Source organism: Frieseomelitta varia, unplaced genomic scaffold, assembly GCF_011392965.1.
Source record: "Frieseomelitta varia isolate USP_RPSP 00005682 unplaced genomic scaffold, Fvar_1.2 scaffold_454, whole genome shotgun sequence".
Taxonomy (NCBI): Eukaryota; Metazoa; Arthropoda; class Insecta; order Hymenoptera; family Apidae; genus Frieseomelitta; species Frieseomelitta varia.
Genome location: NW_025110206.1, coordinates 100,553 through 115,028, shown reverse-complemented (window position 1 = coordinate 115,028; position 14,476 = coordinate 100,553). Strand labels below are relative to the sequence as shown.

General features: G+C 40.7%; 1 protein-coding gene across 3 annotated transcripts; it reads left to right on the top strand.

The window, feature by feature from the left end:
• Window positions 1-656: 656 nt before the first annotated feature.
• On the top strand, window positions 657-14,238 carry LOC122532399 (dnaJ homolog subfamily B member 6-like). Of its 3 annotated transcripts, none has more exons than XM_043661152.1 (8): window positions 657-849; window positions 8,834-8,943; window positions 9,336-9,445; window positions 10,410-10,520; window positions 11,400-11,576; window positions 11,779-12,040; window positions 12,167-12,256; window positions 12,890-14,238. In XM_043661152.1, exons 2-8 carry the CDS (start codon window positions 8,879-8,881, stop codon window positions 13,056-13,058), a joined length of 984 nt encoding a protein of 327 aa, XP_043517087.1. In that variant the 5' UTR covers window positions 657-849; window positions 8,834-8,878; the 3' UTR covers window positions 13,059-14,238. The 3 variants fall into 3 exon arrangements, with proteins under 3 accessions (XP_043517087.1, XP_043517089.1, XP_043517088.1); XM_043661153.1 differs by lacking the exon at window positions 657-849 and adding an exon at window positions 7,613-7,894; XM_043661154.1 differs by lacking the exon at window positions 10,410-10,520 and having other exon boundaries at window positions 661-849.
• The last annotated feature ends 238 nt before the right edge of the window (window positions 14,239-14,476 follow it).

Below are 14,476 nucleotides of genomic sequence, written 5' to 3'. Positions count from 1 at the left end.
ATCCGCCGGTGGCGCCATTAAACGCGCGCCACTTTTTGAACTCTGTGTTTCGTTATCGATCGAGCTGCCTCGTCCGTTTGCGGGGAGACATTTGTCCATGCCTTTTGTTTGTTAAAAACTCGATTCACTCGTGCACTCGTAACGATAATGAGCCGCTTTGAAAGCGTTTCAAATCGCTCTTTCGTTTCAACTGAAAATTCAATGCTGATTTATGAAAATAGACACGCGTTTGCAAACGACGCTTTAAGTTTCGTCACCAAAATTTAACGGTTTTCTCGCAAAATCCCCAGAAATTTATGCTACAGTCCTCGAAATAAGAACGGTATTTATTACTCGTACAACTTAATATTTATATGCACGATGATTAATTTCGGATTAATAAATTTAGAAGCCTCAGTTTCTTTGTTAATTTTGTCTTAACGACGTTTGATCGAGAACTTGTCAGGCAGTTAAACAAATTAATTACCAACTATTAAATTAATCTCTTACCTCGTGTTGCGCATATAGAACAAAAATATTCGCCATCGAATATTATCTTCGATATTTTTAAATATCATTTCAAAACGAATTCTACGGCCGTGAACGCACACTGTGGCGACCCTGCTGGAAAAGCGTGCACACACGTAACGACTCTAGAAAAATCGAAACAGTCGGCCATATTGGATATCGACCTTTGTTTACGCCAACTTCAGGCGGCGCTCGCATTTCTCTACTTTTTCGTGAGATTGTCGCTTCTGCGTGCACTGTGTGTGTCCCGTTCCCGACGAAAACAATCACTCTCGTCCTACTCGTGGAAGATTCGCCTGTCGAGCGTGCGAACAGCGAGGAAAAAGCAGGAGCCACTTCTCGGTAAGTCGTTCGAACGTCGTCGATTCTTTCGATCGAGGGAATTCGACCGTTTATCAACCGTGAGAGCTACGTACGTACGTCGAGGGGGAGATTCATTTTCAACGAGTCGTTGAAACGGGCCTCGTTCGAAAATTTTCCGGGAATAACATGTTGCATCGTGCCAGTTCGCCCGTCACGGCTGACGATCCCGTTATTTTGCAATTAACGCGTCTCTCACCCATTGTGACAATGCATTTCCAAATACATTTGTCGACGCAACGAACGTACCGTGTACATTTGCAGGGCTGTCGCCTGTTCCTACGCGAGAGAGTGCTATTGCTCGTTGCCGATAATGCCCGTATCGTGGTTTGCTGTTACTAGATAAAAGATGAGTGGCCCAATAGCCGTTGAATCATTGTTAGGAGAAACTGTTTGCTCTCGTAGAAATATCGCGAAAACGGAGTGTGCCCTCGTGGAAACATCCCTAGCAACCAACGTAACGACATTTTCACTCCTTTTCCCCCCCCCCCCCCCCTCCAAGAGACATTTATTTCGGCCGTTAGTGTCATTCAGCTCGAATAGAAACGTGCGTTTTTCGTGCAAGCTCTTCCGGATTTGCGTCGTGTCAGCAGAATCGAATCGACTTAGCCAATTTATCTGGTTCCCATGGTATTACGCAAATTATCGTTTTTTTTTTTTGGTGTCAGTTTGATTAACGTACACGTGTTCGCGGAAATTATTTTCTCAATCTGTAGACTTCACCATTTGAACCGTGATGATTCACGGTTACTATCTTTTAATTATCAACTACGTCTCGTTTGTTACACACAGGCTGATGTATATAGTTAATACACACTGTGGCATATATACAATTGATTTTAATTGTCTTACAGTTGGTAATCTATTTTCTCTCAACAAATGAAATATTAAAATAATACATGCTGCAATGGGTTATCATTTAAAAGTAAAATGCAGAAAATAATATTTTTAAATAGAATGTAGTAATAATTACGTTTCTTGATGTCAGTAGGTTTCAGAGATATCAGGAAAATGATAACAACTCAGCAATTTTCTTGGAAGCTACTTTGAAATACATTATACTGTCTTCGTACAGTTACAACTTCTTACATTGCATTCAAATGTTTTGTTACATCCACATTCATGTAAACGCAAGATTGGATTTGTCATGTTATTTTAAACATAGGACAAATACCTCAGTTTCTATATTGGACTGATTACACGTTTTATTCTCTTACATTTATATCTAATATTGCTATTATACATTATCCATCATTTCAGATTACATTTACATAAAACTCAGTGAAAACGCACTCTAGTCATTGGCTACAAATGATATATTTTCTACAAAGTTGGACTATTTCTTGTCCATTCTCTTCCTTTCAATACATTCATCAAATACATTGAACAACTTCCAAATATCAAGTTGGAGTTAAAACAAGTTGCTCCAGAATCAAGATTATCAAGTATCAGACAAGATTATCAGATTTTCGCTTCCAAATCTCTGTTGTCCACACGTTCAATCTTCAATGGTGTGAAGTGCAATTGACTTAATTATCTGTATGTATCTGCACGCATTTGAGAGCAGCGTTTCAATAATTAATCACAATTGGCGCTATCAACGTGGAACAATGTTTTCGCAACGATTAATACTGTCCCCTTGTTAACGTAATTACCATTATTTCCAATCATTCAAACCTAGCCGACTTTCACATCAAGCTCGACTTTTTCAAGGAAGAGGAGCAAAATCACTAATTCGTTTACAACTTCTGTGCGGATCGATTACATCACGTTATTAATTATCCTCGTTGACAAGAAGCGTAGATGACACGCAATAGAACATCTTAAAGGTGCGAAGGTTTATAGAGGGACACATGGCTAAAATTAAACGACGCTGCTTGAAGCTGTCCTAGACCCTTTTATTGGCCTTTTAACCGACATTTTCTAGCAGCGACCTAACGCAACACGTGTTGCGTACACATTGTCCTCCCAAATGCAGACTCGCCAAACTAGAAAGGCTCGAGGAAAGGCCTGATCGATCCTCCGAACAAGGAGAAACGAAACGGTGAAACATTTAGTGGATCTGTACGTTACGCAATATCATGCAATGCCATTGAAGCTGCCAGTGATGTCCTGGTATATATTTATATAATGTTTGAAGATAAATCGATGAATTAGGAATAGGAGGAGGTACTTGGTACGAGATATCGGCACGAGCCTGTGGAAAATCTGAGAGAAAATGGTGAATTTTTTTCCTTGGTGAATATCCCTTCTCTTCATCTTTCATCATATTTCAAAACCAGGTGACGCATACGCTGATTACTTTGAAATATACATTAGTAGATATGAGAAAGTAGATTGAAATAAGCGTGAATAATATACGTTCATGGCGAAAACGTTTCAGTCATACGGAGGTTACGGAATTGTTTACTCGACGGCTGGGAAGACAAAGGAAATGGCCTGAATGGTATTTTAAACGGACAAGGATGGCCGAGATTGTCCTTCTGCCGTTGACCAACACGGACAGACAACAACCTTTCAAGATCCTTTTTCCTCAGTGCGTCGCTTCGCTCACACTGCCCGAATATGTAAAACTGACGTCACACCTCCTCGGGAGAGCGCAAAAGGACACCCACCGTTTCTCTCTCTCTCTCTCTCTCTCTCTCGTTCTTTCTTTCCCCTACGTACTTTGTTATTTTCCATGGAAATCGAAACGAGATCGTTTCTCCATTCCCTGATCGACTCTTTAAAAAAAAAAAAAACTCCCGATCGGATTTTATCCAACGTTTCGTTGGTACTGATTCTGCGTTGTTTTCCGTCTGATCGCTTGCTGCTTATGTTCTGTGACTAATTTGTCGAGTAGGCTATTGCCACCCACGTAGCTGCTATACTTTTCTCGGAAATACTCTCGATTACGCGGGACTTCTCTACTCACGTAAATTCCACGAACGATGGTTTTTAAAACGGTTCTCGATCAACAGCTGCTGGAGGATGTTTCATAGTAACCTTGAACTTCCAACCAATCTTCAAACCGATTGTGTCAATTTTCACCGGCGAGGACAATAGTTTACTCGATCGCTCCAAGGCAGATTTCACTTATTATTAGAGAATCCATCGCGTGTTCTTCAAATGTTTGTTCGAAATTCTCGACGACGAATGTCTACTTTTTAATTCGACGTTTGTGATGAAAGAAGAATTTCATCTTCTTTCGTTTTAATCCCTTGCGCTGGCAACTGGTTCGCTTCGTATACAATAATTCGTCGCTTTCATTTTCTTTTGAACTCGTCGGTATGATATCACTGGATAGAAAATTATTAAGAAATAACAAACTTATCATTTGTTTTGCCTGGGTTACATTTAAATGTACTTAAAACTGAGAAAATGTTGCAGTTTGGAACAAAAAATTCTCAACGTGTCACATTAACGTAAAACGTTCTTTCACATCTTCACTGTATCTTACTCACTCTCTTCTGTTATCTTATTCAGTGGCTCAAGATCACGAATATTAGAGAATTGACTTCCAAAAATTCCAAATTTAATTAGCTGTTTAATTATGAAAATATGACGAAGATCGATGAACACGTTGTGAGAAAGGATATACTGCAAGTTCAAAAGTATGTAACTCTGTGCGCAAAAGTTTGGAAAAGCTGTGAACAAATTAATATCCGAAACAAGAGAGTGATTTACATCCAGCATGAGAGCAACGAGACCGCCTTGTAGCCGATCTTTCCATTCTTGGAGTACTGCCCAGATCATTTCTCGGCTCCGGCGATTATGTTTGGACGAATGTCAAGACCAAAACTGGTACGTGTCGTTTATTAACGATCAACGTGATGCCTAGACATCTCACTTCTCCATGGTAAATCCATTACTAACAGCAATTCGATTGAGCGTCTTTCAGATTATCATGGAACAATCGTCAATTAATTTACACAAGAAGAATGATTCGTTGTGGAATCATCTTTCAATTATCCTCAAGAATTAGCAACATGATGCTTCAGAGTCGATATCATTCAAACTAGAGGTAGAAGAAGGATTGCTTAGTTCTCTTACTGCTTTATTTTAGGGGCACTAAGTTATCGAGGAAACAAACTATACTTTGTTATGTGTTACTTCACGTTGTAATATACCTTTATTGTTTGCGAGCGGTCGCAAGGCGTGTGTAGCGACAGCAGGAAACGTATCAGGCATAGACGTTGAGGAAGTAGACCGTTCTAAGAATCAAACTATGTAAGATGTCTTCACTACTGGGGACGAGCGCTCCTTATATGAGGCCAACTCTCTTTGTGCCTTTCTCAATCACGCGATTGGGAAGGTAAGTTTTTTTTCTGTAAAATTGCACCGTTGGACAAGGTCAGTCACCTAAAAAATAACTTTTGCAATTACTTTATGGTCCCAGGGATCTCATCCTACGTTTACAACTTTACCTGCGTAGTTCCCTACATTTATAATTTTTCTGTGGAATTGAAGATCCAAAATCAGAACGTTGTAAAAATACTTTCCAGTAGAAATATGAAATATCTTCTATAAAGTATTTTAGGTTGTTGCACATGAAACGTCTTGTATCACAAATATGTAAAGTAGTTAAAAATATTGTTCAATAACTTATTGATACAAAACTGAGAACTGACAATTGAGATTTTATTGACTGTTTTATTTATTTACATTAAAAAGTGGCTCAAAACTGAGAACTGACAATTGAGATTTTATTGACTGTTTTATTTATTTACTTTATTTATTTTATTTACTGTAAAAAGTCGAAGCGATGAATCCGATATTGATCACAGTCACTGAAACTTTAAAAACAATAATCGACCAAAAATTTAGAATTATAATTGAATCAGTGATATTCAAGAAGAATATGCTACATTGATTGAAAAAAGTTTTGTGAGGAATTTGTCCATTTCATTTGCAACGACTCAAAAATACGACGCAAAAACTACAGAATCGACACATCTTGATTACTGTTAAGAGCTGTTTATCCTCTTGCCACGCACGTCGAGAATTGTTTGTCCCAAAATTGCAACATTTCCTCAGTTTTAAGTATATATTGAAGCATAACGCAGGCGAAACTAAAAATAATAATAAATTTATTGCTTCTCAATAGTTTCTATCCAGATGATATCGTACCAACGAGTCCAAGAAGAAAGCGACGAATTATTGCATACGGTTTGGTCACTCGTTATGGTCCGCAATCGTTTGCCAGCGCAAGTGGTTAAGGGCTGCGCGGTTCCCGGGAGCAATTGATAACACCGAACAGACTTTCCTGCCCGCGTTACGAACAACAATAGGCATCCGAAACATTCGGAATTGCACGTTACGTAAGCCAGGCCTCTCGAGTCCAGTTTTCTCGCCGATCGAAGGAGAGGGAGGGAGGGGGGGGGGAGCACCGATGAATTTTAAAATATCGAACACCCGTTCCTTGCGCCGCGCTAAAACGCAACGCCTCCTCCTGGCCGCGCTAAATGCTGCACCGGACCACAGCGAAATTTCCATCGGCGGCATTGCTTCTCTCCGAAGAAGAAGTCGCTCGCCTTGCACGGGCAGTTTTTCCGCTGGTCACGGTGTCTTGAGAAACGGTTCAATGGGTCGAAGAGATCAGCCACTTTCATCTTTTTACAGTTACTTTAGGATCGCTGTTCAGGTTGCCACCAACATCTTTGGAAAAAAAAAAAAAAGTGAACAAGTGGTTCAAGATTTCAGATCGTTGATCTGCTAAGTGACTCGGAGAGAGAATGGAAATTATCCGTCGTGCGAAGTGGAAGGAAGGGTGTTCTTCTCTCGCGACAAGCTGTTGGAAAGACGCCCACGACGACCCACGTCGACGATGACTATGACTGTTCGCGTGGTTTTACCTGCGAACAGTGCTGGGTCTCTTGGCTTCGTGTAGGTAGGCCAAAAATCACTACCGAAACCGGCGTGACTCACGGACTTCGTGATTTCGCCGCAAATTTATTATAATCCTCAGCTGCAGGATACTTTATTAGTTCGTGGATTGGCGAGGCCCGTCAGCATTAATAATCGAAAACAGGATGACACGTTTCGTCGGATAAAAAGGTACGGTTCGTTTAATTATTTCTTTTGGATAGAAATAACGTGGAAGATTTGTAAGAATGAAAAAAGAAGAAATAGGAAACGATCTGTATACATACATACATACATATATATATATATATGTACATATATATAAAGTTGCCTCGTACCAACGTCCTCGACCCGATCGCGGAGGTGGCGTCCACGATCGCGTATGGACATGAAACCCGGTCCACCTGGCGCGACGAGAGAATTCCTGCTCACCTACTAACACACACTCCAACGACACATCGCGCGATAGAGCCTCAGCTAAAATCCACACCGACCACAATGAGGAATCGATTGTGGAATTGAGCGTTTCAAACATGGCAGATTGATCGAGAGGAACTAGCATTCTGAAAGTGATCTCTGATAATCCTTTGGTAAACGAGAGATTCCAAGGATTCACTTCCAAACTTGGCCTCACTCTGGAGGATCTCTTTATAGTACTTTTTGGATCGACTTTAGATCGTTTCGTGATTCTCTGGTGTATTTTGTAGCGTAGCTGGCCGAACGAAACGGGCAGAGTGCAAGAAGGCTGCTTTTTCTTGCCCACCAGGTGGAGGGAGGGACGTCGAAGAGCCGTGAAGTGGGATAACGTAATGACCTCCACCTCCGTGTTTCTAACTATTTTCGATACATCGTCTCGGCTAACTTTAGCGTTTTCGTTAGTCCAGCCTTTGACTTTGAGCCGTCAGTTTTCACCGGGCCGCTCACGCTCAATCACGCGTGCTCTCCATTCTCACTTCCTGCCTGTGAGCCGCCTCTTCTGTGCGTGGCGCGTGCATGCGTGTGCGTGCGTGTGTATGTGTATCGATTTAATCGCTTCCGCCATTGTCGCGGCAGCGTGTTGACTCCATTTAAAATTCAAAGCCGATCGCCTATTCAAAATGAAAACGAGTTCGAGAACGACACTCGATATGATTCAATAGCGAATTGAAGAGATGCGCGACGTTGACAGAGAAGAAGCATGCGTGTAAGTTTTGAAAATTTTAGGAGTTTTAGACGCAAGCTTGCGCAAGCTTTTTTTTTTTTAACATAACATAACGATCGTTACGCTTTCGAGGCGAGAGGGGACCGAGACAGAGATTGTTGGGCACAGACGATTTTCTGTTTTCCATGACGCAAAAGGAGCCATTTATATAAGCCGACTATTTCGAAGATGGCACGCAAAATTAACTCGGTGGAATATAACCGCGCGTTCGCTGGAATACACGCCGCATAGTACGTGGGGAACTATTTTAGAAGTCTGCCGCGTATTTTTCGCCGGTGCTCAACCTGTCGCCGTTTCAATGGGAGTGCATTCCGACGATTCTTGGACGTCGTTCACGCGATCCAACCCATGATTCCTTCGGTTTTTTAAGTTTTCTAAGTTTCTTTTTTTTTTTTTCTTTTCTCGCCTCGATCTTTGGGAAGCTGACGAAAATGAAATGCAACGTCAAAGAAACGTACCAGTCAGACCGTTTTCGCCAGACCGTTCTTTTCGCTGTGCAAAAGGATGTCGCGTTGATTGAACCTCCACAGGGGGGCAACAGGTGGTCGGAAACTTTCTTTGAAGAGGGTTCCTGCAAGAAATCAGTAGCCCTCGAGTTGTGAAAATTCGCGAGGGCCGTCGATTACAGACAGACACAGCTACCTTCAGTTACATCTGCCCTCTGGTCAGATGTCGTGAATTATGTCGCTCGATTTGTTGATCGGAAGGTCTAAGAGCCTTTGTTGTATCGTCAGCTTTTGTTTCTTACATTTTTCTTTTTTTTTTTTTTTTGTCTTTCGTTCAAAGTATAATAACTAGGAGCCAGAACGAGATCGACGAGGCTGTATTTTTCCCCTGCCCCTGTGATTCACCGTGGCTCGTCGCGTGGCTGCCAATTGGCTCGCTAATTATTATAACCGTTTTCTCTGCATTGTTCGACAGGTGGTTGCCTAAGACCCAACAGACCGAGTGCAAGCACTGTGAACGATGGTTGACTATTACAAGATACTGGAAGTGCAACGGAACGCCACCAGCGGGGATATCAAAAAGGCGTAAGTAGCGATTTTCGAGGAGGATCAGAGCAGCAGAACTCATCGTCGGTGTTCAACCTTTGGGATTGAAAAAAGGGGATTCATAATAGGAAAGATAATCTCAAGTTCAATGCTACGGAGACAGACACGTGGTAAAATGAATTACAGGCTGAAAATACGCGCGATTACTTGTTTGTCATTGGTGCTGTTTTATTATAAACGCGGCGATGCGGGGGGGAAAAGATTGAATGAATGGCTTTTTACTTCAGCTACGTTGGGCACAGCTGGCTCTGATCCAAAAAGTCGGGCTCTCGCGTTCTCGGTTACGCGCAGAGACGTTCCCCTCGAGCCCTCCTCGTAAAGAGGCATCGTCGTTGCTCGCGGTTGATTAAACACAAAGCGTTGCCTTGCAGATATAGAAAATTGGCATTGAAATGGCACCCGGACAAGAACCCTGACAACCTGGAGGAGGCGAACAAAAGATTCAAAGAGATATCCGAGGCGTACGAGGTATTAATCGATGGTGAGTTCCTTTCCTCATTTTGTCCTGGCGTGTTCGACTCAGAATTGAAAGATTACACGACAAAATTATTATCGAGAAGGATCGTTCGTCTGTGACCTGATGAAGAACTTCTTCCAGATAAGAAAAAGAAGAAGAAAGAAAAAAAAAAAGAAAGAAAGAATAGTTCTCTAATCATGATCTCTGTCTCTCTGCGATTAATCGACACCTAGCCTCTAGCTTCAGTAACGAAAACAAAAGAGCGCCGCGATGACAACGCGGGAGACTCGGGCAAAGAGCAACTCCTACTTGTCAGCAAAGCCCAAATTTCGCATGAGCCTTCTCTCTTTCGAGCGGCCTCCAAGTAGTACAACTTATTCTGGGAGCCCGGGCAGTTCGATCTAGAACGAATCGATTCTCCCTTATGAATGGCTGTTTCACAACCGGCACTTGATGCTACCAAGAGGAGCTGCGAGAGTTAATCGTCAGCCGCAACGATAATCGATGCTTGACAATTCGATAGAACGAATTCATTTCCGATGATTTATTCCGGCGACAATATCGCCCTCGAGGTTTCGAATAATTTACTCGCAGCTCCAATTTCTTACTCTGATCCTTGAGTTTCTACGTACGCGCACACCGTCTTTACGTGTTCTTGAGTTTTCAGATCTCTGGTTTATCGTCTCTCTTCCTCTTTTTTAAGTTTCGAGGCTGACTCTCTGCTTTTTTTTCTTTCTAGTTACACTTAGCGAAAAGAATAACGATCGATAACGAAATCGAAGAATTCTGTTGGAAACTCGAGAGTCGAGTGCAGGCGGGTGCGAACTCTTTTTTTTTTAAGCCGAAGCATCGCTGCGACAACCGACGAACGTCGTGTCGTGCCGAGTCGACAAACCGAGGTGTCGCGGGGAGAAAATTTGTAAAAGAGAAAATTCAATCAGAAATGTTTGTTTCCGGTCGATCTCTCGTGACCGTGCTCGATGTCCAGATGCGAAGAGACGAACCTACGACCAACGATTGTATCAGAAGGCGTCCTCGAGGCCCGGCCGTGGATTCACCTATCGGAGTTTCTTTGACTCTCCTTTCCAGCGATATTTCGGTACCGCTTAAGAGAAAAAAGACTTTGAGAGTGGCCAAACATTTTTCTCCGTTTTCTTTTAGTTTTATTTATTTTTCCTTTTTTTTCTCTCTCTTCATTGTTTACTTTTGGAATTTAACTTTGTCTTTTTTTCTCTCTCTCTTTCTCTCTCTTTCCTTTCTAATTTTTTAATGAAACACAAAAAAGAAAGATGGAAGTATTTATTGTGTAGCAAAAGTTTCACTGATGGGAAACTCATCAAGTGTCAGATGCCTAATCCCTTCATTTACCTTAAAAAAGAAAAAAAAAGAGTCATTTCTTGCTGGAACTCGTAGCAGAGATTTTCTAGAGATTTTCTGATTGGTTTCTCTGCGAGTCCTTGTGGAAAGCTCGAAAGATACTTTTTTCTCTTTGTATGAGTCGCCGTAAACGCAGATAATATTGCCTGTAATCTCTTTACCGCATCTCTAACAATTTTGCCATTGCTCGACTGACTGAACGACCAACTTACTACCAATAATTTCCTCTCGAGAAAGGCAGATTTTCGAGGAACTATGTCACACCATGGTTGCATTTTTTTTTAATTGAAGAGACATAACCCTCGGCACTAAAACTGTCTAACCCCTTAAAAAGCTGTTACGGTTTCTTCGAAGTTTGTCCATATCCCTGTCGTTCATCCACAATTCCCAAGATCGTTCTCTCTCTCTTTCTAATTGACTTTGCTCCTGTGGTGGACGATCTCAAATTGATGTCAGAAATCATTCAACAAGTATTCCACTAACCAAACAAGCCTTGCAGTACCTGCTTCTTGGAATTTGGAGCGAATAAAACCAAGCAATCTGCCTTCAAACTTCGTCTTGCAATTAGCAATAATCGCTTTTTGCCTTATGTGCTTTTCAGAGAAGAAAAGGAGGGTCTACGATCAATATGGAAAAGAGGGACTTCAAATGCCCGGTGCTAAGAGGCGACACAAGGACGATTTTGAACCGCACTTTGCCGGCACCTTCATGTTCAGAGATCCTGAGGAAGTATTTAAGGAATTCTTTGGTGGTACTTCTTTCGAGGATTTATTCTCCGGTAAGTAAACACCATTCTAGCTTGTGATCAGTGAATTTGTGCAATACCAATTACGTGTATACCCTCAGATACAGTTTTGCATCTACCCTCTCCGTTGAATGAATTGTATTGTACTAATTAATATGGAATAATATACATATGTTCAAAGACTACCTACAGTGGGAACCATGTGATTAACTGGTGTTTAATTTTCCTCCCCAAGACCTTAGCGAAGTTGGTATACGCTTCGGATCCAACAGGCATAGCCATCCAAGCAGTAACAGCATTAGCACGTCATTCTTTGGCCCATTAGGAGTTTCTCACTTCGGTTTTTCACCATTCAACAACTTGTTTGAAGGTTCGTCAGGAAACTTCACCTCGTTCAATACGTATGCGAGTTACGGTGGGAGCAGCGTTGGCGGTGCTGTGAAACGGACAAGTACTTCAACTCGATTCATCAATGGCAAAAAGATCACCACCAAAAAGTAAGAGCTTGTTGCAAATAAGAAAGAACTCTTCAAAGATTTTACCTTGAGAGTTGTATTGTATCGCAGGAACAATTCGGAATTGTAACAAAATGTGTGCAGTAACAATTTCTTTCTCTGTTGTAGGGTTTTCGAAAACGGGAAGGAAACAATATTGTCGTACGAGAACGATGTGCTGAAGTCGAAGACGGTGAACGGCGTGCCACAATCAATAACGTACAGTTCTTAAATCAGTTCTCTATCAAGAACGCTCGCTCGATCTCCGCTCGGCAATTGAGAAATTCCTGTCGTCGTGTCACGAGTAATATTTCTGCGCTCTACCGAGATGTTGTGTTCCTGCTACCTGAAATGAAATGAACATTAAAAAAAAAAGAAAAGAAAAAAAATAGCGTTAATCGTCGGGTTAATTTAACAATATAAAATGTTGTTCTTCTCTCTTATTTAGATTGTCTCTTCAACAACTTACTACTTCGTTTTTTTCGTTGGAGTATTCTATATAAAAAGATACTGTTCAAATGATGTAGTGCCCGTTAGTTGACGCATTTCTCCACACATTGTACAAGAAAACGACAAAATACATGTACATACATATAGATGCACATATTTATGATTTAAAATGCAAACGAGAGCAACGAGATTTTGAGAAACAGCGATTACTCGACGAAATTCGATGACAGTGATTGGATCTCTAAGCTCGAGCGATCGAGCCCGTTTTAAAACAGATTAAAAAAATAAAAAGAGCAGGAAAACTTGCTCAATTCGGGAAAAGAACTAACACTTTAAGTAAAACACAGCCGCGTCAAAATACTAATTGAGCTTTTGTTCCCGTCACCTTCTCTGTTTTGCCAGGTTTGACGAGTCATCGACGAGTCGCCAGCTGACCGACAGTGCCAGCGATATCTCGATGGCTGGCCAGAACTCGAGAACAGTCCATGGTGATCATCAGAAGGCTAGCAGAATAAAGACGCACCATCATCCACTTCTCACTAAGAAGCACGATAAGAGTAAGAAAAAGTAGAGGCAACACTCTTGCAGCCTTCTCTCATTCGTTACTTTTTGTCTGTATCTTTTTTCATTTTAGTCCTTTTATTTTATTATCCACTTTTCTTTTCGAATTAAACGCATACATATGTGAACATTACATTGCATACGTATACATGTATCATTCACGGAACTCTGATTGTTGTACAATATATCATTTTCCGCAACGTTGCTTTTGCTATTGTTCACATAATCGGGATTGAGAAAAAAAAAATGAAAAACTCTACGTGGCTTAGCTCCGACTGACCACAAATGTTCGATTTGATCAATAAAAAAAAAAAAAAAATTCGCTGCAAAATTCGTTGTAAAGATTTTGCATCGAAAGTGGTGTGTTTAATTGATTCTTGTTTGCGATTGAGAGAATGTGTGTATGTGTGTGTGTGTGTGTGAGAGAGAGAGAGAGAGAGCGCGCGAGAGAGAAAGAGGGAAAAGGCCCTTCTTTCTACAAAGGAACAGAAAGAAATTGTTATTACAGAACATTCTGTTGCGTTTTATAGATAGCGTCGTTTCCGTTCAAATTTTGGCGTGTTACGTTTAATCTGGTAAGTTTCGCTTATCCTAGATTCCTTAGAAGGTTAATTTACACTATGTCGTAAGTTATATAACTGCTAGATTTTTATTTGTAAGCCGCACGAATTTCAAACATCTACACATATACACAACAAACAAACAAACACCCACATATACATACATACATACACACACACACACACACGCAGAGATACCTCGACTGAATTTGATAGAATTTAAATTGTTAAAACATACGCGTACACATTTTATTTTTTATGCGAATAGACACAACACATACACATGAGGATGAATTTCATCACACGTATATTTGTTTAAGGCATCACGATCGACTTGCAGTCATAACAAGTGCTCTTAAAGGATAAAATTGTATTACGACAAATTTTACTACAGTGGATCTTTTCCATCTTTTGTTTTCGAGAATCGCGGTGAAACATTCACGATGGAAGAAATGTGTTCCTCTTATATTTTTTCTTTTCTTTCTGATCGATCCGCAAGGAAAGAACTAAACTACATGCAGGGCTAAGTTTTTCTGTTGCGGAAATGTTTCCTCATAAGCAAACTTAAATGTCGTAATCCTATTTGTTTCTCTTAGTTAGTTTCTTGCGTATGTGTATATAATGATAAGGGAAAAAAGATGTTAAAACTTAACGTGGAGAAGAAAACAAATACGTCATTAATATATGCTAGTACATTTCATTACTCTTGATATCCAGTACTATATCTCGTCTCTGATGTTCTCTCTTTTCATATTTGTAACAAACACTTATCTCAAGATAGGATGATTATTATAAAACGTATTGTAACAAAGTAATTGTTTATTTTGATCTTCTTAGCTCCATTGAAATTTATAATATTCATATAATG

Coding starts and splice junctions, on each gene's coding strand:
- LOC122532399 (XM_043661152.1), top strand. CDS start 8,879: ATGGTTGACTATTACAAGATACTGGAAGTGCAACGGAACGCCACCAGC. Junction 9,446..10,409: donor GTACGAGGTATTAATCGATG/GTGAGTTCCTTT, acceptor CTCGATGTCCAG/ATGCGAAGAGACGAACCTAC. Junction 10,521..11,399: donor TCCTTTCCAGCGATATTTCG/GTACCGCTTAAG, acceptor TGTGCTTTTCAG/AGAAGAAAAGGAGGGTCTAC.